This window comes from Saccostrea echinata, unplaced genomic scaffold (assembly GCF_033153115.1).
Source record: "Saccostrea echinata isolate AGI-Se365-2 ecotype Australia unplaced genomic scaffold, CSIRO_AGI_Sech_v1 ptg000037l, whole genome shotgun sequence".
Taxonomy (NCBI): domain Eukaryota; kingdom Metazoa; phylum Mollusca; class Bivalvia; order Ostreida; family Ostreidae; genus Saccostrea; species Saccostrea echinata.
Window position 1 is genome coordinate 3260050 of NW_026889786.1, and position 22560 is coordinate 3282609.

Sequence of the window (22560 nt, forward strand, 5' to 3'; positions counted from 1 at the left end):
AGTATTTTATTAATCAGGTAAGAATACTTCTTTTTTATAGAAAAGAAAATAATTGGCTTTCTCAGGCCTATCCTTGGGGTCAGAAATTAGTTATAAGGAGAATTTTATTGCCTTTTCTTTTTTTTCCGTTTTTGACCAGGGGTATCAGCGTTTTTGAATAAGGAACTCGTAGTACATCAATCTTCTTTCCATAGAGTTTCCTCAACTCTTTGTACATGTATATATTTAGTAATTGAAATCTTGTCGATTTTAATCTTATTATTTCTACTGTGAGCATTTTTTGCATTCTAAACGATCAGAGATTGAACGGATTTATATTTTTGCCTTGGGAGGAATTTACAAAATCAAACTAAAGGTTAGTCATGCTTTCTGGATCAATGAGACAGATTGTGTTTATTATTACAGTATAACACTTTGCAGGTAAAACTCTTTAAACTTTATTTTGCTGCTTTGATTAAAACCTGTCTTACATTCGTGTATCATTGTGACTGATCGCATCACTTTAATTAAGGTACAGCCAATCTTTGGTCGAGATTCTAAATTTTAAAAAAAATCCTGTTTATGAGTGATTTTTCTCCTGTAAAGAAGATGTCAAGACCACACTCATTAATACTGTTATTTTAAATGGTTAATTTTTTTAAGATTTAGTGTAAATTTTAAAATTCAGTGTAAGAAAAATTGCTTTTTAGTCCGCAGACTGCGCCTTTGAATCGAACTTAGTTTAAAAAAAAAACCACGCACGCTTTTATTCCATACCCAATTACAATGACAGAGTCCAAATAAATCCCTCTGGGGTAACTCCGAGCGATCTCAGGATTATAAAACGTCTTTGCATTTCGAAATGTTGTACCATGCCTAAGTTGTTGTGATAGACTGCAAAGGGAATGGGACTGGAATTTCTTCTTTTCAATAGTTTCGTCCAGAATTTACAAAATAAAACTACAATCCTCAAAAATGCATATCCCAAATTTTGTCAGGGTCATTAAAAAGTTCTTATGTAATATATGTACATGTATTGGTACATAGGTACCGAGAAGATGTATGTGGTTTCAAACAGCGTTTGTATAAGACACTCTTTGCTTATCATGTTTATATAGGAATTAAGATAATACAAACAACGTTGACTATTCACCAAGTGAAGTACTCATATAAAGATTTCATTTAAATGTATGGAAAGATCTTTTTCTCTTAAAATCATTCTATAAGGTATTACAATGTATTACAATGTATGCACAATTGCACGTTCCATTTAAAATACAATTTTTGCATTGTTTTGAAAAAAAAATACCGTAAAACATTAATAAAAGTATCTACTGATATCCCATTCATATTATATTAGTCTTTTACAATAAGCTTCAAATGATTTTAGAATGTGAAAAGTTATTTCTTTATCAATTTTTTTTGGGAAGAAATCAAATACATGTATATATACTATATTATTTCTTCACTTTACTCTTGTGTATATTTCATCTTTATTATACATCTATTTGTGGGTTTGTATTGTAGTTCTCACATTTAAAGTGAGGAATGTTTGACTTTTCAGATATCGTCATCTTCATTATTCATACCTATATCATGAACTACACAATACACGCTTTCGCCAATAATACTTTGAAACTCACTCTACACATCTACGCTACTGTTTATTATACTATGAGTGGGATAGCAAACACTTTTTGCCATACTTGGGAAAATCTGCGACATCTTGTCTTTATTCTTATTTAATGGACGAGATTGTCTAACATATTTTTTTTCAGTTTTTTTAAATGTTATGGAAATTCCGTTTAAGAATTTCATTAAGCTTTAAGGTATCAATATTTCTGAATCCCAATTCTCCTTATTATATAGAATATATGCATGGTACATTTTACAGAGCGGATTTTAATTATCTAACATGTCCACAGGTATTATGAAGCTATACTTAGAACATATCAATATTTTGTTTATGTAGCAAATCTTGTCTAGCCGCTTGACCTCGCTTTTGTGTATCTTTATTGTGAGAACTTTGTACATTACGATACATGTATATTTTGTTGGCTCGATTACGAAAATTCACCACAAAATATTCTCAATCATATATGGTAAATCTATTTAAAAGGGAAAAATAATTTTAGTGTTAACATCTTTTCGTCCCATTTGCAAATACTGTGTGTTTGATAATTCGATTATCTAACCATGCTTAAGTCAATAAAACCTTGTATATCACAGCAAAATGAACTCTGACAGTTGCAAAAGACCGGCGAAGGACATTTTAGCCGAATTGCAAATGGTGTGAATAGACATTTTAACGGGAAAAAAATCAGTTAACTGTCGTATGACTATTTCTCAGTCACTCCGGGTGTAACAACATACATAGGCACGCTTCTTTTATGAAGATGTACATGGTTTCCTTTTAGTAAATGTCTTTCATAGCAGCATTGGACATCTTAGCAGGTTGACAGGACTTTTTAGCGGGGAAAAAGTGGAACGTTTCAGCAGAAAATTTGTAGAAATTTTAGCGGAAGATTAATACATATATAAGGGGAAATTAAAATAGGATGTGGACATTTTAGCGGATAGTTAAGTAAAATATATTTAATAATTCCTCGTTCGGTAGCCAGACTGTCTGTTGCGCCCCGCTCACAAAGGGGGAAGTAGGAGTGGGATTTTGAGGAGGACAACGTTCCTTATAATTAATATGGTTAATGCTTAAAACAATATCAAATCAGTCCTGAAACACAATATTAAAATTCTTATTTAAAACCGTCACAAATGATATCCCCTTCCCTTTATTTAACCGTGAAAAAAATCCGCTAGAATGTCCTGTGAATTCTTTTTACAGGTAACTGATTTTTCTTCCGCTAAAATGTCCTATGAATCTTCTGCTAAAATGTTCATTCACACCGTTTGCAAGTCCGCTAAAATGTCCTTCGCCCTTCCATAGATAAATGTCCTTATTAAGTGACTTTCTTTTATTTAGTTCACAATACGTATCGTCAGGTGTTCATCATTTCGCAATACACTGATTGCGAGTGTTGTTACACCCTTCGGTTATCTATATCATGCTTCATTTAGAAATTTGTATTAAATCTTTTTTTCTTTTTTTTGACAATTCGTGTCTCATTTCATTGGATATTATGATTGCGCTTAAAATGACGAACAAATTGATCTTGTTTTTTCAATAGAACTGATATTGTATTCATCATTAACAATTTCCGAGATTCAATTCCTACAGCTAGAACTATGCCATTTTCTTTTATTTCCCCCCTCCCCCTAAATCAATATATTTCTTATGACAATGTGAAGTTTAAAAATCATTTACATCTCAAAACAAAAGTCGAAAAAAGCAAACATTGCCGGAAAGTAAACCCTCGGAAGTAAACAAACTGTTTGGAATACAGTGTACACATCTGACCTCGAAATACATTTTACAGGATTTTTAACCGAACTTGTTTCAAGAAATTAAAACAAATAGAAAAACCGAACTAACTAGGGCTTTGGAGACAAATTAAAAGTGCATGTGCAGAATACATTTACTTACCAACAGAACACCTAAATGTTCTACCCTATGTTCTATTACATATACAGGATTGATAAGTAACCCCACAGTTCCTACAAAAAGTGCATTCACTACGATAGGAAATTGCTGACATCTTATCAAATAGGCATAACCTACTGTGTTTCAATAAGCGTATATAATAAAAGAAAAGAGGTCCTGATATATTTTTTTATGCTTTAAAAGTATTCCACGGCGTAAAAAGTTTAAAAGTAAGTCGCAAATAGGCCTAGATGTAAACAAATGCAGATAAACTACCGCATGTCAGTCAAAATAGGACAATGCGTAGCTTAGATCGAGTATAGTACCTTTTTATTTATACATAATTTTATTCACATGAAGTGAATGGGATTAGGCAGCAGGCATAGCCTATTTTAGCCCTCTCCCTACAGCAAGGTCAAGGTAAATACACTGCATAACATTAATTAAACAAACATTTAAAAAATGCGAGGAAAAAAACGGGAAAAAAAATACAATGAAGTACCGGTTTGGAAAAATTGACAAAAGTTATATATACATTTACATGACAGTGTTCAAGTAAAACGTTTTGTTGCTGCTATATATGCATGTACTGCTTCAAAAATTTGTATATTAATATTGAGTCCATGATCAGGACTACCATATAATAATAATTCAAGTTCAGAAACCTGATTACAATCAATAATATTTTGAATTCTTTGAAAAAGTATATCTCTATAAGATGTATATTTTGAACAAGCGAGAAAGTAATGATAAGCATCTTCAACAGAATCAATACAGTGTTCACACATTGGTGTTTCTGATAAACATTGGCTATATAAGTCTGCCTTTAAATTACTTGCATTGTTCCTTAACTGACAATGTATTATATTGTATTTTTTTATTCCAATATGAAGTAGTTCATTACTTTTTTTACAAAAATAAGAATTCAAAAGACTTTTGAATGATGATATTCCAGAAGCATTTCTAATAAGATCTGGCAAGTTATTCCATAGTTTAACTGTTGATGGAAGGAAACTTTCCATGTATGATGTAGTTCTAATTATTATACTTCTGTTAAAATGTTTTCTATATAAAGTTAAGAGGGTAAAATAACTATCTTTATAGTCTCAAAATTTCCACACATAGCAAAGCTATACCCCGGGGTATAGTTTTTGCTATCCACCCCTCGGAAAATGTTCATGCAATTTTTGCCGCCAAGTTTGATTTCCTGTAATCAATCTATAGATTCATGATGTCATCCTGACTTCAGTAGCATTGTGACGTCATCAGGATTTCAGCTCATTGTAGCAGTGTTATCTTATTCCAAATACTTGTTCAAGACTTTTATAATTTTTTTTTCATGTTTTTACTATAAAACTGTAGTTTCAGGTAAATCCAACCCTCAGAAATTATGATATACATCAGTATAATAAAACGCTTATCCACTGGCTGTGAGTGGGATAGCAGTGTTATCTTATTCCAAATACTTGTTCAAAACTTTTATAATTTTTTTTTTTTCATGTTTTTACCATCGAACTGTAGTATCAGGTAAATCCAACCCTCAGAAATTATGATATACATCAGTATAATAAAACGCTTATCCAAATACTTGTTCAAAACTTTTATAATAATTTTTTTTTCATGTTTTTACTATCGAACTGTTGTATCAGTTAAATCCAACCCTTAGAAATTATGATATACATCAGTATAATAAAACGCTTATCCACTGGCTGTGACTGGGATAGCTCTTTCATCAAACCCTTGACAGGAACCCTCGGGGAATAGTTCCTGTCGCGGGTTTGATAAAAGAGCTATCCCACTCACAGCTAGTGGATAAGTGTATATTATACCATGGGTATTCCCTCTTGTATTGAAACCATGTACGGCAATCCAATGAAGATTGGCGGAGTATCTGGTACATCCAAAATTGTGATCAATAGGTTGGCAGTACAACTAAGACTGGGATTACCTCCATCCTTAATGTATTATGATTAAAGATGCATCTTGGCGCACACCTATTATCTCAAGTATACTAAATGCATATCACTGCATGTATGCCATGCGCATGGAATAATTTGCATGTGTATGTATATTTGCGTACTGTATTGTTGGAGAAGCACCTTAAAACTTATTTGTAACTTTTTTAAGGAGATGCAAGTTTGAAATGTGTTCTTGGTAAAGATGCAGGGAATATATCTTTTTCTATCAAACTGTTTACCGCGCTTTAGAATACATTATGTCCATTGCAGTCTTCTATGCATTATTTTTTGATAAAAAATATGCATAAATTTAGGCTAAATTAAACATCACAAAAATAAATTCGGCTATTTCCTTTATTGAAGTTATTCAAACATACAATAAACTAATTAAATTGGCTATGAGTAATTCAAGTTTTGAAATGAAATATATGGAGATAACGAACAGTATTCAAGCTCAAAAGTCCATTATACAATACAAAATAGGAGCAGAGCAAACACGGACCTCCAAACATCAGAGGTGGGATCAGGTGCCATGGAGGAGTGAGCATAATATAATCTAGCAGAGTTCATTAATTAATTAATTACTATGAATGTTTTAAATTGAGGCCTGCACAGAGAGAGAGAGAGGGGGGATCGAGAGATCACAAATTATCCTGTTACTTTATCAATTTGTCATTTGTGTGTAAGTATCATATGGTTATAGTATATTGCTTTAAAATTTACTATTACGAGTATATTGCAGTTTATTTAAACCACACATTTATAGTGATCGTCTTGAATTAGGTTCGTTCAGGTAATAAAAATCTTCCTAGATATAGGATGAAATAATTAGCACAACAATTTTTAAAAGAGAAATTATTGAAATTTAATCGATAAAGTAGTTCTTAATCAGCAATGACTTATCTCTTGGACTTGCCGTCAAAGAAGTTGTTTACATCAATTTATCTGAGGTCTACATTTCATTTCACAACAAATTACTTATATTTCATTCAACATTTAACCACAACGTAATATCAGAAAAAATGAATCCATTACCAGGATGTTCGCTGAGTGTAAATACTTTTTTTGTCTTACTTTTAAATCAGGTATTTCACAAATAAATCTTCCTTGGAAAATGTGATCGGTATTTGTCAATTAACGTCTTATTGCGCAAGACATCCATCACAACATAACTTCATTTGTTTACGTTGATTTAACATTTACACAGGTAGGATGTTTTAATTCTTTTTTACAAATGATTACATTATACTTCTTTTAAAACATTTAAGCATGAAAATATACTTTTATTATAATCAAACCATTTTCGATTCTATATTAACTTTATTTGGCATATACAGAACTTGATGTACTTTTTTAAAACATACCCGGTACATCATTGTAAATAATTTTTCACTCATATTTTATCCTGTGATAGCTACAATCGTACACATATATTTATATGTGCTTAATATAAAGGGCATTTTGGAGACAGGGTTAACAATGAATATTTACATTTTTAAATGTGTTTGTCTTTTGTTAATGTTTGTTAAGTTTCACCCCTACCAATATTATACTAATGTTATTGTGATTTAATTCAAGACACGTGGTCTTGGTTTACCAATTCAAAGGTTGTAGTGGAACCAGTTTCATTAAAAAAAAAAGTGGCAGTAAAAAAGAAATTGCTATAGTCTGGTGCTATTGTATCATATATTTATTTGTTATTTTTTCACAACTATGACAACTTACTTATAAACTGTTCCTCATGTACCACTGATGTTGGTGTGAGCGAAATTAATGAACTTGAACTTGTTTCCTTAAGGTAGGGCCGTATAGTTTTACGGATCCGGTTTTAATTTTATACACCTTCTATAAACTTTGTCCATCGAAAAGAGTTTTACGTGATAGTTACCAATAGAGTAAGTAAATTGTTTATAATAGTGCCTTTATGAATATAAGACATTTAAGAAACAATATATATGGAAATTAACACTTTGTTAGCTCTATTTTTTATTGATTTTAATGAAGACTGTACCTTCCTTTTATATCTTACTATTTTCAAATTTTTCAAGAATGAATACAAAAACTTGACATCTCCAAAATTGGGGTATACATGTTCTAAAGACTGTTTTTATTTATGTGGTCAACCATGATAAAATATGTAATTTTGTTAACCTTAGATATAATTTTAAATGATTTTAAAGATAAAATGGCATGTGAACAGTTTATATTTTGAGAAATGTTCAAAATTAAAGTATTTTGTTGATTTTATTTAATTGACGTGAGAAGATTTTATGTAACATTAATTTGTAATTTTTTCAGTGAAAATCTTTAAAAATTCTCTTAACAAGTAAATATTTTTTTGATTTTCGTAAGTTATAAGCTAATATAATGTGTTTTAGTGCATAACTAAATAAAATATGAGATCATCCTTTTCTATGTTAAATTTTGGCTGTTGAATTTCATGAGATATGTATTCTGAGACACTTTGTATGAAAACAAGCATACAAAGGTATGTCATTTATGAGCTTTTTAGTTGGTTTATGAGTTGTTCTAGGTATTCAAATGAAAGAAAAAAATATTTGTTTTACAGAAATTTTTGAAAGCCCGAGCCTACCTTAAAAAACATTATTTTTAAAAATTTTTGTGATGGATTTTCATGATTTACAAAGAAGGGTGTGGGGGTTGAAAATTGTAATCTACTTAAACTTCGAGTTTGTGTGAAGTTTGGAGTTCAATAGTGCCTATTTCACTCCAATGGTCCTTTAGGTGGTGAAAAAAATGCTACACTGTCACCTTATGCCTTATATGGCAATTGTTGTTACTGCACAGAGTTCAGTTGTCCAATCGTTGAATGCATTACATTTTTTTTTTCATTAAAATATACGTACCTGAAGATTTTTGTCTTGGGCCAGTGAATCCACCTGATATTTGCATTCACCGATAGTACAACTAAGGAATACAAAAGCAAATCGCAATAATAGAATAGAGAAAACTTAAATTCTGTGTTTATTTAACAATTGTTTGTAAACGTGAGCGTGAAAATAGTAGTTAAAAATGGACATTTTTTTATCTGTGAAATGCATGAAGAAAACAAAATTGTGCCCCCCCCCCCCCCGAGATCTAGTAGAAAACTTGGTCTTTATTGTAAAATTCCTTTAGTATTCTTAGTAAAGCATAATGCAATTCAATGATTTAGCTGATTTGTTGGTTTATAAGTCACATTGGTAACTCATTTAGAATGTAAATTTAGTCTAAAGCCAGAAAATATGTTTTCCTATGCAAGCATATTTGTCCAAGAAAGTATATTATACAACTGGAAAAGATATATCAGGAAAAATTACTGATTGAGGAAGTCTGAATGAATTATATAGAGAGATATTGTAGAGTGATGAAATGTTAACTATGTCTCTATTATCTTCGCTGGGCCAAGTGTCCGATTCACTCTCTCTCATCTTGAAAAGAGAAGAGGAGCGGTTCGTCACCCTTGACCAGCGAAGATGTGTCTCCATGTGCTGCCACATCCTAGATACACTTCCGTGAATAATTTACCTGTTTCATTAAAAGTCTCGCTGTAGTCTCGATAAATCTCGACAGAGCTACTTCGAAGTTCTCGGGTATTTTAATTTTCTGAACACCGATAAATAAAAGATTCCGGATACATAAGATTTATAACTTTGTAGTACATACTTGCCCCCGTTTTTAAAGATGCAATTAGGCATGTTATGAACTAAGTTTTCATATAACGTTTTTCGAATTGAGTATCATTCCCTCTGAGCTATCTTCCACGTGTCTTTTTTAGCTGTCGGCATGTTTTTACCAAATTCCTCACATTCCATTTTAACATTTCCATGAATTGCTTAGATTGAGTTTCAATCGGGATCATTAATGTAGAAAATGCGTTGCGTTTGAGAAATTCTTTTGTGTTCATCAGAAAGACACTGAAAGATTTTAGTACCATATGTGCTTGTTTGGAATACAAAACGATTTGCAATTATTATGGAAGCAGCATATGTCTTAACTCAGAGAGCACAAGAGAACCTCTCAAACGAAATGTAGTTTCTATATTTACAGTCCTCATTCAAACCCAAATAAAAACATTGGGGTCAAACAAAGAAGAGTGTACCTGACTCGTACCATGCTAACAACTTATAAATTAAAAAGATATGTGAATAGCACCCTAGCAAGAACGGTGCTCAATTCCAAAAAAGGGGGGTTCTTTGAAAGCTTGGTTTATAACATGTTTAGTTGTATTAAGGTTGTTATTTCTGCAAAAAAGGAGCAAATAAATACTACTAGTTTTTGTTTGTTCAATTTTTCAGTAGAAATATCTTGATTTCCAAAATGTGCATTCAACCAGTTCTGAAAAGCATGTTCTAGGTTAATAAGTTCTTTTGGGCTGTAAACGTTCATAAAGTTTTACCTTTTAAAAAAAATATATATCATACCATTAGTAGATAAAATCCCTAGGCATACTGTAAACGTATTTGGTTTGGATAAGTATTCTTCTTACCCCATTGGAATTAGACAATTGAAGAAAAAAATCAAATATATACAGTAGTAATGGACCATTATAGAATACAAATTGAAAAATTCAATAATAAAAATAAAAAATACAATACAAATAAAATATAAAAAAAAAAACAACTCTAATACAAAACGTGAAACTTGCATCACAAATAAACAGAATACAAACTTTAAAGATCAAACTTTGCAATGCTATAGGCCTGACATTAATGGAATAATGGGCTCTAAAAGTCAAATAGAATCCATTTGGCACATATGGAAAAAGACAATCACCGCAAATGTTATTAATACATGTCCTTTTGTCTGATTAGCCTTTTTTTCATTAATATTTAAGGAATAACTGTCTAATTTTTTGGATTCATGATGTGATCAATCGAGTGGCTTGCGTGATAATTTGCATAAACGCCGAAGGCGTTTATGCATAAAATTATCACGCAAGCCAATCGATTGATCATCGTCATGAATCCAAAAAATCTGACAGTTATTCCTTATATTTACATGCTCCTGATTCTGCAAATTTCCGTGCTAATAGCCCCGCTTCTGTCTCTATTTGTCCCGCCTCGCACGTGATTTTTTTTAACCGCGCCTATCGATGAACCAGTAGATTTATGTAGAAATAAAGTATTTTTACAATTTGTGATTTTATCTCGGACAAAGACATTGGAAATGTAAATAATCATTCATTTACATTTCTTTCTTGAGACTGTTTACACTCGTATTTAATACGGATATGTACTAGTCTGTTCAATATAAGCTCAAAAGTACGAGTGCGAAAAAACATACAATTTAATGATAAAGAGGGAAATAAATTCAGTACAAACAAAGTTTATATAATTCCAAAAATACTATTGCGTAAGCAAGTGCAATTTACTAAGTTGTTTAAAAGGAAAACAAATTAATTACATAAATTAATTACATAAAAAAGTTCTGTATAATATCAAAAATACGAGAGAGAGAGAGAGAGAGAGAGAGAGAGAGAGAGAGAGAATATAATAATGATTTTGAAAATAAAATCAATACAAATAAAGTTCAATATGATCTAAAAAGTATAATTTAATATATATATATATATATATATATATATATATATATATATATATATATATATATATATATATATATATATATATATATATATATATATATATATATATATCACAGTAATGATAAAGAGGAAAACAAATTCAATAGCCAAGTGCAACAAAATACGTACTATAGTAAATTGGAGACATGAGTGGTTGATATCATTGACCAGTAGGATCTTACATATAACGCCTTATCTAGGGAAAATAATTTCTAGAATAAATGCATATTTATTGTAACATTATAAAAATATGTACAGCAAATAGCTTCTAACACATCATAGAAAAAACTTAAAAGAATATTTCGCAATTTTCCATTGATCTATAGTTTTTCTATTTCCCTTCCTTTTTTCTGTAACGAACATATATTTTTAAAAGCTTTCAAAATACTCAAACATATATCCATGTAAGTCATGAACTCACGTGCATGTTAAACTCGACATGTTATACGTTATGTTTACTTCCTTTACTTTTCATTGTGAAATTAACAACAGGAAGGGAAAAGAGGCGATGAGTTACTCATTTATTTCTCTCCCTCTATTGCCATGAAATATCATAGATATATTGATGATGAAGAGTCTAAGTTAAAAATAAGTGAACGGCTGCGTAAACTTTATGATGATGTTTCAGGTCTGGGAAGCATGGGCCTTTTTAGGCAGTTTCTTCAACTTCTGTGGAAAAACCTCATTCTCAGAAAACGACAAAAGGTAAGAAAAAGCTTAGTGTGCGGGGATCTGTGTGCGTGTGTGTGTGTATTCATTTACTCTCAAGATTTTTTTTCCCTTTTACTTGACAAAATCACACATTTCACTCTGAATGCACTATGCATTACAATTCATTAGCTAAAGTTTCCGTGCAGAGATTTAAAAAAATATATTACTCACTTACCTTTGTGAGAAAATCAAAACTTTCATGAAAAAAATACTCTTTGAAAATTAGATTTAATGTAACGCCATTACAATTTAGAGAAAGAGTTTTGATTTATAATATATTCCAATTTAAACAATCGTTTTAATAAAATCAAGTTTTTCTAATAAGGCCGTGTCACACTTTCACGATTTATGCTACGATTACCCACGAATTAAAAAATGTTGAAAATCGTCGTTCATCGCCAGGTTAGTCTTGCGATTTTTCCATAGCGTGTGGAATTTTTTGCCGCGAGAACGGGGTGTCTACGATGTCTGTGCGACAAAGTACGATGTTTGTACGATTAAAGAACGAACTGAGGCGACAACATTACGAATTGGTTACGATATTTCCACGATTATGAAGGATTAAACGCGGTTACATACGATACTTGTACGAAGGACTACGATATGGCACGATACATGCACGAAAATTCTACGATTAATGATGATTTCTTACGAATATACTTGTAATGAAATGCATATAGAAGAAAGGGAGAAATGTTTGAAATTAATAAACATCATAGTAAAGTTAATTGATCAGGGTAAAAGCTACAGTGTGGAACTTTTGATTGTGTTCAATCTCTTCATGAATTAATTGGACATGGCCTTTATAGTTTCTGTTTGTGTCACATGTAAGTAGATCTTCGAGAAAATAATCATTATGTTAAGCCCATGTCACACTGTCACGATTTATAGCTGCGATTCATTGCGAATTCAAAAATCGCAGCAAATCGGGATTTATCGTAGAGGTAGTCGTAGGATATCTTTCTTAATCGTGTTGAATCGCAGCAAATCGCAAAACTCGGCGATTGTTTTGAGCATGTTCAAAACAATCGTGGACACAGCACGATTTTTAAGTGTTCGTATATAATCGCACAACACCCGCACAGCACGCGTACACAAATTCGTGGTAAAATTTCGACATTCGTGGAATTTCGTAGTACTCGCGACAATGCGAGTGTCCTTCGAGCTACTGCGAGTGTCCTTCGAGTTACTGCGAGTGTTCTTCGAATTGACATAGACGACTTTCCCGCAAATATGATACGAAAAAGGATGATTGATAGCAAGTGCTGTACGAGTACTGTGCGATTGAACTACAAGTTATTACGATGTAGGCAGACGTTGTCTGGTATTAACACTGTCGAAGTCAAATACCGCATAAAATGAAAGGAAAGAAGCTAAGAAAAGTGAAATAAACTGAAAATGCATTTGTCGCAGAAACTATAAAGACCGTGCCCAATAAATTCATGAAGAGATTGAACATAATCAAAAGCTCCACACTGTAGCTTTTATACCCTGATCAATTAACTTTACTATGATGTTTATTAATTTCAAACATTTCTCCCTTTCTTCTATATGCATTTCATTACAAGTATATTCGTAAGAAATAACCATTAATCGTAGGATTATCGTGCATGTATCGTGCCATATCGTAGTCCTTCGTACAAGTATCGTATGTAACCGCGTTTAATCCTTCATAATCGTGGAAATATCGTAATCAGTTCGTAATGCTGTGGCCTCAGTTCATACTTAAATCGTACAAACATCGTACTTTGTCGCACAGACATCGTAGACACCCCGTTCTCGCAGCAAAAAATTCCACACGCTATGGAAAAATCGCAAGACTAACCTGGCGATGAACGACGATTTTCAACATTTTTTAATTCGTGGGTAATCGTAGCATAAATCGTGAAAGTGTGACACGGCCTTATATACCCGGTAGTTAAAATAGTGTCAAGAGATCACTTACCGTATTTAATATATTTAATATAAATACTTCAATTAGAAATATAAAATGAATATTATATTTAAAAACTTAACACAATGACAGTATTATAAACCCAAGTTCACCACAATGAATAAAAAGCATTGTACGGGAAATCCTAATCGGACATGTCCCTAAACATTATTCAGTTTAAGGGGGGATTCTTCTCATATTTCTTGTATTTAGAAATTAATAAAATTTTCACAGATTCAAGAAGACATTACCACTGGGTGATGGTATCAATTAGATTAAATTTGACCGTTTTATTTTAGAAGCAAGGTCTGGTCAAAGTCATTATCTTTTTCCTTCACAATAAAAATGAAAAGTTACTGTTGCCAATCATTCAACGCCTACTTCTATTTCAAAAGTTTAAATACTTTTCTTTTTGCATAAAAAGATACTACCGTATAAGGTGTTTCAGATGATACTACCAAATCGACATGACTAATTCAACTAAAATAGATATTAGCTAATCCGAATTTCCTCTACTTTTCTTAAATTTCTAGGATATATTAGTTATTTTAATATGCTTCATATGTTTAAATTTTTATTATTTTCACATATGGTAAAGTAGTCATATAAAGATACAAATTGACACAAAAACAAAAAATGTTGACCGTTTATACTTAGCGAGAAAAAACACTTTTTACAGATTTTTTGCTCAAATCTGTACTTAGACTGGAAGCTTTTAAAAGCTAATAAAATTGTAGTTTGTTTGAAAAATTATATTTATTTGATATATTTTAAAACTTTAGTCCCTTATTATCAATTTTACTTACATTTGAAATTTTTTGTGAAGTCTTTGATTGTTTAAAAATTTTAACGAAATTCATTGTTAAGAAGGCCCTTACATCTAAATCTATAAGACCTATAAGCGAATATACTTTGAATATCTCATCTTGTCAGAAAACAGACAAGAATCCCCCCTTAATTTTAATTTTAGTAAAAATGTTAATATTAAGTATTTTAATGTTTACACTAAAAACATTTCTACATTAAAAATACTTTTAAAAAAATAACACGAAGACAGTATGTTATAAACCTTAGTTCATCATTCTCCACAATAAATAAAAGCAGTTTAACTCGATAAATTTGGTAGTAACAATACGTACATATATATAAAGTATAATAGGTCCTCTTGTTTATAGTATTAAGAAACTGATAAATAATCTATTTCTTAAAGTAAGGCTATGAAGCAACCTGATATATATACACATGTTTCTGGATCACAGAAAGTGTCTTATCTCTTCATAAATTGCAATAATTGTGACCAGGAAGATAAAAGTAAAGTAAATACATATACGATATTAAAAGTATATATATATAATATATTGTGTACAACATAAATAGTAGATACATACACAAAATTAAATGTAGATACATATACATATACAACATTAGAAGTAGATAAATATACAACATTAAACGTAAATACATGTACAACATTGTAAGCCATTTTTTTAAGAAAAAAAGATCTTTGAACATTAAACATTAGACTAACCAGGTATTTTTATACTATAAATATACGTCGTTGGACAGTCTCCCTCTTTATTTTATTCGTGAATACCAAAATATCAGAAAAGTTACTTGTCTTTTGAAAAAAAAACGAATAGAAATTGCTAATCTATAAGTTGGACAATGTTTTAAATGTTATTTTAACCGTTATTATTAAGGTCTTCCGTTTCAGACGGAAGACCTTATAGTGATTCTACTGTTTCTTTTTATTATTATTTTTTTTTTCCCCTTTTCTTGTCGGAGCGTTTTCTCAGAGATGGCTGGACGGATTTTCTTGAAATTTTCAGGGATGATAGAGAATGAAAATACCCCTAGGCGTTTTTTTCATTTTTTCAAAATTCACTTCCGGTCGTCAGATATGTCCGATTTCCGTTTTTTTCAAAAATATTTTGTCCCAGTCATATCTCAGAAAAGGTAAGAGATTAAGACACCAAACCTATACGGTTAATAGATCTTGAGGAGTAGGCAAAACCATTTGGGTTAAGAGCGTCAGCCGTCACTTCCGGTCGTCACAGGAAGTGATCAAAGAAATCGAAATTTTCAACTTTTCTTTTTTGATTTTTTTCTTTCATTACATTGTTGCATCTTATTTGTAGATTCGAAATATGTTAGTCTTACCGGAACCAAAAACGTCAACTTCCGGCTATAAGTGAAAAACTGCATAATTTGAGTATTTTACTTTCCCATAAATATTTTTTATACATAATGTATTTGAACTGATTTTTGAATATGTTATCAAGACTGCAAATGTCTAGAGTAACGTCAAATATCTTTGTAAAATTCACTTCCGGTCGCGCGTTTAAATGTCCGCAAAATGAGAACTTGTCCGAGTGAGATCTCAGAAACGGTAAGAGATTTAGACACCAAACTGATAAGAGTATTAAACCTTGAGAAGTAGACAAAACAATTTGGCTTAAGAGCGTCAGTCGTCACTTCCGGTCGTCACAGGAAGTGATCAAAGAAATCGAAAATTTCAAATTTTCTCTTTTGAAATAAGACTTGCATCATATAATTGTATCTTTTTCACAGTTACGAGATGTCTTGGTTCCACCGGAAACAAAAAACGACAACTTTCGGTTTTAAGAGAAAAACTACATAATAGGGGTTTTGAATTTCCCCCAACATATCGCTTATAGATAGAGTTCTTTAAATGATTTTTATATATGTTATTGAGACTGCAGTTGTCTAGATTGACATGAAATATCTTAATAAAATTCACTTCCGGTCGCGTGTTTTCTTGTCCACAAAATGAAAAGTTATTTCAGCGAGATCTCGGAAACGGCATGAAAGTAAAACACCAAACTTGTAGGAGTAATAAAACTTGGTGAGAAGGCAAAACACATAGGGTTAAAAGCGTCAGCCGTCATTTCCGGTCATCACAGGAAGTGATCGAAGAAATCGAAAATTTCAACTTTTCTTTTTAAAATTAAAATTTTCATCACTTTATTGCTTCCCTTTCGCTGTTTTAAAATATGTTAAATTCCACCGGAAAAAAACTTTAAACTTCCGGTTTTAAAAGATAAACTACGTTATTTCGTGGTTTAGCTTTCTCATAAATATCACTTATAGATAAGTAATTGAAATGTTTTTTTTTTTTTTTTTTTTTTTTTTTTTTTACATATGCTGTAGATACTGCAAAAGTCAAGAGAAAATTCAGAGATTTTTATTCAGTTCACTTCCGGTCGTGTGTTTTCTTGTCCTCAAAATTAGAATTTGTTCTCACAATTGTTCGGCAACAGTAAAAGACTGAACTCTAAAACTTTCAGGACTTATAGTCAGTCATCAGTTCATTTGCTTGGTGTAAAAATCGTGTGTCGTCATTACTTCCGGTCGTGAGAGGAAACGAAGCAAAAAAGTATATTTTAAGTTATTTGGTTTCTACATAAGTTTTAGGCTAATACCGACGTTGGAAAAGACATGTTCATGCAAACAGGAAGTCGTATAACGGAAGACCTTCTCATTACTAGTAATGAGTTTCTAGTTATCATTATTATTAATTTTAGCATGTGCTGCTATTAGAAGTCGTGTGGCCAGTGTTTATATTTTTGGTGGTGATCATCATTCGTCAAGGCACACCACCCGTGAAAAAAGATACATGTAAGTATTATTTACTTCTTATTATCTACTCACTACTTGATCTGAAGTATTCTGAATGTAGGAAATTTTCATTGTGGTATTTCTTAGAATTGCGATTGCTCTGATACATCAAGCAAACGAAATTATATCCTCATTAAATATACAAAATATATACAATTGGACGTCACAAAGCTTAGTTTACAGTACATATAACAAGGATATATTTTACTTTTTTGCAATACAATATAATATACTATCACCTTTCACTATGAAGTTGAAGTTAAAAATACATTTCCTTCAAATATTAGAAAATATATTTGGGGGGATATATCAGTGCCAAGTTATGAAGAAAGTACTCATTAATGACGGGAATTTATTAAGAAAAAATGAAGATATGTATATTTTGTGAAGAATTGTAATGTAGTGTCTGAAATTAATTATTTCTTATAAAATACTCGAATCCATCCAGTATCATTCGTCGAAAATCAAAATCCGTCTTTAGAATAAAACCAAAGAAAATTGGTGTAACATACGGTAATTAAAATCCACAGGAGTAAACTGTTATTAAAATATACAGGAAACACAAAAAATTTTGGAAACACGCTGAATTTTCTTTTCAAGCCTACATTCTTATAAAGTCTGACACCTGGTTCTAATAGTTCTATAAAGACTAATGTCCATTATATTTGTTTCACAATAACACTCTGTTGATTTCTATCAATCCAAAAATTGGTACCATAAAATTTTGAAAGTAAAATGTGAAAGCTAGATTTGTCTGTATAGGTTCTTACAATGAGCACGCTATGCCCAGCGCTGGACTGGTTCCATTCCTACAGTCCACAGTCTGCAATTTACAGAATCCATGTGAAGCACGGAGCAGTATAGAAATAAAACAAAATAATATGAATAGGTAAGAGTTCACACTTTAACGAAGAGGGAACAATTCACATTTCATAAAATATTTATTCTAAAAACATTTCGATCGAGTTTTGATGTGCAATGTAAATACATGTACATGTATGCTGGATAAAGAAACAATGTGTGCAAGGAATGTTTCACGGGTTGCTAAGCCTATTTCTATAATTATAATCCATTCAATTATAACGTGTTTTGAAAAAAACTAAAACAATATCATTATTAAATTCATATGGGCCTAGAAACGAATTATAAAGCGAAATTTCAACTCAGAATCAACATTACTAGTATGCTGAATTGCATTTTATCACGTGCCGATCAATCTCAACAAAAGTCTGGCCAGAGACACAAATGCTATAGATAATATTGAAAACAATTTGATGCTATATATGTATTGTAATATATATGTTGTTGAGACAGTTCTTATTGCACAAAAGTTTAACAGTTATTATCAGGTAATTATCAGGTATTGTGTCGCCGTTCCTGAACTTTTTTTTTCGCTGAGCTTTTGCATTTTTATTTCATTGTGGTCCACGATAACACTAGACTAATGACGAACTTCTAGTGCTTCAATGATTACAAGATTCGAGATTAGATTAAGTATAAATAAAACAAATACAAAAGTTTAATCCTCAACTTCTTTTCTCTTTTTCTATGTCGCCCCCCCCCCCTTTTTTTTCTTTTTTGGGCCAATGAATGTTTATTTTATAAAATTGTCCTTTATACTGTATATTATGATATGGAGAGAAAAAATAGCTTCAAGAGTAAGTTACACAGCCTGAGGTGGTATAAGTTCGATAAACTTTATTCACAAAGTTTCAGTCTCTTTTTTTGGGGGGGGGGGGGGGTTATTACTTTTTAAAGAATTTTTAGATTTTTTGAACCGAAAATATCATGTCTCCCACTGATACCTTTATTTGAGATGCATGCTATTCGGTTTCAATCTTGATATAGGACAAAATTCTAATGGATAATGAAGTACGATGTACTTTAACGAAAATTATTTAAAAGTCATAGATATTATTCAGAATGAGCTCCCGTATAATTGCTCAAGAAATAAAAAAAAAAAAAATAAAAAAATCACTAAAAGTCAAATAAAACGTAGAGAGTTTTGACATGTTTGCTTCACTGGATAGATTTACAGATTTCAACTTTTGCCTGTGATAATGATAGAGATCCTGATATGTGAGACTTGAGCTGTTTTAATTATTTTTGTAGACAAACCTACCAATTCTTGTGGTTAGTAAATTCCTTACGATTTCGCAATATCCGTGTGGGAATTTTCTACGAGTACATACTAGGTGAATATTAGGGATGGATTGATTCTTTTTTTTCTAAATAGTTTAATATTGGGGATGATTTAACTCGTATATCTGTAGAGCTTTTTAAAAACTTATTTGCATAGAAATCATTGTTAAATTGAAAAAAAAGTTGAATAAATTATTCATCCGACATATGCGTCTGGTTTCCCCCCTGTGTGAACTTTGTAAGGAGTGTAGGTATGAGCAAAACAACATCGTGCATGGATGAATTCGTATCAGAACTAATTTTTTGCATTTCAAATGTTAATCTAAAAACCCTCACATCAAAAGCAAAAAATAAATGAAAATTTCAAAAGAAATAGATAGATCTTTCTTTAATAAAATCCGAACAGCTTCACGTACAGTCTCTCACAAGAAATATATATAGTGAACATATTCCCTCTTTTTTAAAGTAAAGACATAATTATCAATCATGATGATTTAAGGCTATCCTTAATCCCATTCAATCCCATTCAATCATTTATGTCGAAGAATTTTACCTGTCAAATCAAACCTTTCATGCTTTATGGTTACAAAATTTAAAAATATCAACATGAAAAACATATCTATATACACCACTAAAAGGGATGTGCATTTTTCACCATTTATCTGAAATGCTACTTGCCTTTTATAAAAGAAAGCCTTATTTTAGTCACTTCTTTCAGTTTTGCTGCAGCTATACAAGATTTGACTCCACATTTCTCAAGCGAACCGACCCTTAAGGCCTTGAAGTCCGTAAAGACCGGCGTCAAGCTGGCCAATGCCATAAGTGACATCTCAAAGAATGGTTCTCTGTCAAACCTGATGAGTGAGTTACAGTGTATATGTAATCTTAAATTTATTTTGTACCCCCGAATACTTATAATCATAGGGGAAAAGGATACAGGGGTCCAGGGACACAATGTTTGCCAAACAATAGGAAAATCATTTCATTGATGCAAATTAAAAAAAATCAGATGAGGCAGTCTTCATGAATATTTTGGTAGAAAAATCAAACATTTGTGTAGAATAAATGTTATTTTAAATAAAATCAATTATTGTTTTAAGTTTGATCACAAAACGAGTGGAATGGAGTGTATAACAAAAGTCGAACACTCTATTTATATATGATGAATACTTTTTTATGATTTACACATATGAATCGGTTGATTACATAATTGAATTACAATTTTTCAGTTTTGAACCATGAAATTCGCAAGAACATGGGGGATCATGCTTAAAATAATACCTCTGATTGGTCAAAAAAAAAAAAAAGATTAAAAAATCAAAAAGCAACCATAACAATTTTTTTGTACTGTATCAGTTAAATTTATAAACTTGTACATGTACTTGACGTAAAATTTATACAATATTATACTAGTTTCATTAGTACTGAAAGTACTAGTATATACCATGTACAAACCAAAGTTAGCTCAATTTATCATTTTCACTTAACAGTTCATGACACATTTTTCTTCATATGATTTTAATTTGTCTTTGCGCAATCTTTTTGAAAGTGTGTCTTCAAAATAGGAGTAAAAAGAAGGTTGCAAAGCCAACTTTACATTAAAAGTACATTTTATGACAAAAGCATTGTAAAAGTGCTTGAAGACCACATTACGCAAACCAAATTTAAATGCCGACACTTGTTCCAGAAGTTTAATGACGCAGTGATTAAAGTATCTATTTCATTCACAGAATCAAAGTAAGGATTTTTTCATCGTTCGGGTTTAATCCCTGCGTGCACCCATTTTTAATTTTTGATTCTTTTTTTTATTACCATAGAATACTTTCCCGTAAATAGATATTGCTTGGAACAATGTCATACTTTATTAATGATAAAAACATTGCGTTAAACATAAAGTTTAAAATGTTATCCAATGAATCATTCCCTGAGCTATTTCCTCCATGTTCTTTAGTTTCCATCTTTTGTGCATCGTACACATACAATAGCACAGCACAAAAGTAAGTGAAAACAATAGCACAGCACAAAAGTAAGTGTTTTATTTCAACATTTCCATCTGAAAAACGGGTTTCCCAATTGCATAGTATTTACATCAATACGTTTGGGTTGTTTTAGATACTAATTAGTAAAATCGTTAGCTATACTATTACGGGTTGAATAGGATTGTTTATTGTTGCTCACTTCAGAGACAATAAACGGATTTCAAAAGCTTCATATAAGTTTGATTAACTTTTGAGAAATTTGCTATAAAGAATCATGAACTATAAATTGTTTGGACATCAGGTGGGGGGGGGGGGGGGGGGGGGGTCTGTGTATACGGTATATTTAAATCACAAATTATTCACAGCATGATATAAAATATATTAGTTTTATATATTCAAGAAAATAATAAAAAATTACTTATTATTTTATTTTATTAGTAATTTACAAAATAACGATTGTTTACTTTGCAGACGACACAAGTTTTCTGCTGAAGAAATTTTTTCGAGACCCTGACAAGATGAAGGACATATTCGTCAATGAACTCGGAGTGATGACTAGTGACGTAGCTGACGCACTGCTCAACGCCGAGCTCAACATTCCAGAGGTATCAGTCGTCTGCAAGATCAGACTTATGGTGTTGAATGACTAACTTTATCCCTGATACACAGAAAAAAGTAAATTAACTTAGTCCAACAGGTGACACATGAGTACAGTGGGTGTGCTAACAGTATCATTACGACTGATGACGCTTCTCACTTGACAGTAACAGATGAGACTATTCGAACACTCTGTTAGCAATATTTCACTCCCTTTCTCCGTTGATTGCTTCCGGTGTCGTTCTAAGTGACATTTCCGGGGTAGAGCTTACATCAAATGGTCCCTCTTTTACTGACAATACGCAAATTGTCAAGGAAATTACTCTTAAACCATGTCTCCGACCTATCATTCTGATATCGATAATATTAATTTATAATTAAAATCATTCATTATTTACAAGGCATGTTTCCTTGTCCTACAAACAAGAGGACTATACGGACAATACTCATTATTTTCTTGTTGCATTCTTATTCATTGCAAAACATTCTTTAATGAA

At 31.4% G+C, this 22560-nt stretch overlaps 1 protein-coding gene across 1 annotated transcript in view; it reads left to right on the forward strand.

The window, feature by feature from the left end:
* The first annotated feature begins 11593 nt into the window (after positions 1-11593).
* LOC133200204 (uncharacterized) overlaps positions 11594-22560 on the forward strand; it is a 69720-nt gene continuing 58753 nt past the window's right edge. The window contains exons 1-5 of the mRNA XM_061336007.1: positions 11594-11767; positions 17252-17345; positions 18108-18234; positions 20206-20348; positions 21938-22071. Of these exons, the coding sequence (XP_061191991.1) occupies positions 11606-11767; positions 17252-17345; positions 18108-18234; positions 20206-20348; positions 21938-22071 (660 nt within the window). The 5' untranslated portion in view covers positions 11594-11605. The remainder of the gene's footprint in view (positions 11768-17251; positions 17346-18107; positions 18235-20205; positions 20349-21937; positions 22072-22560) is intronic.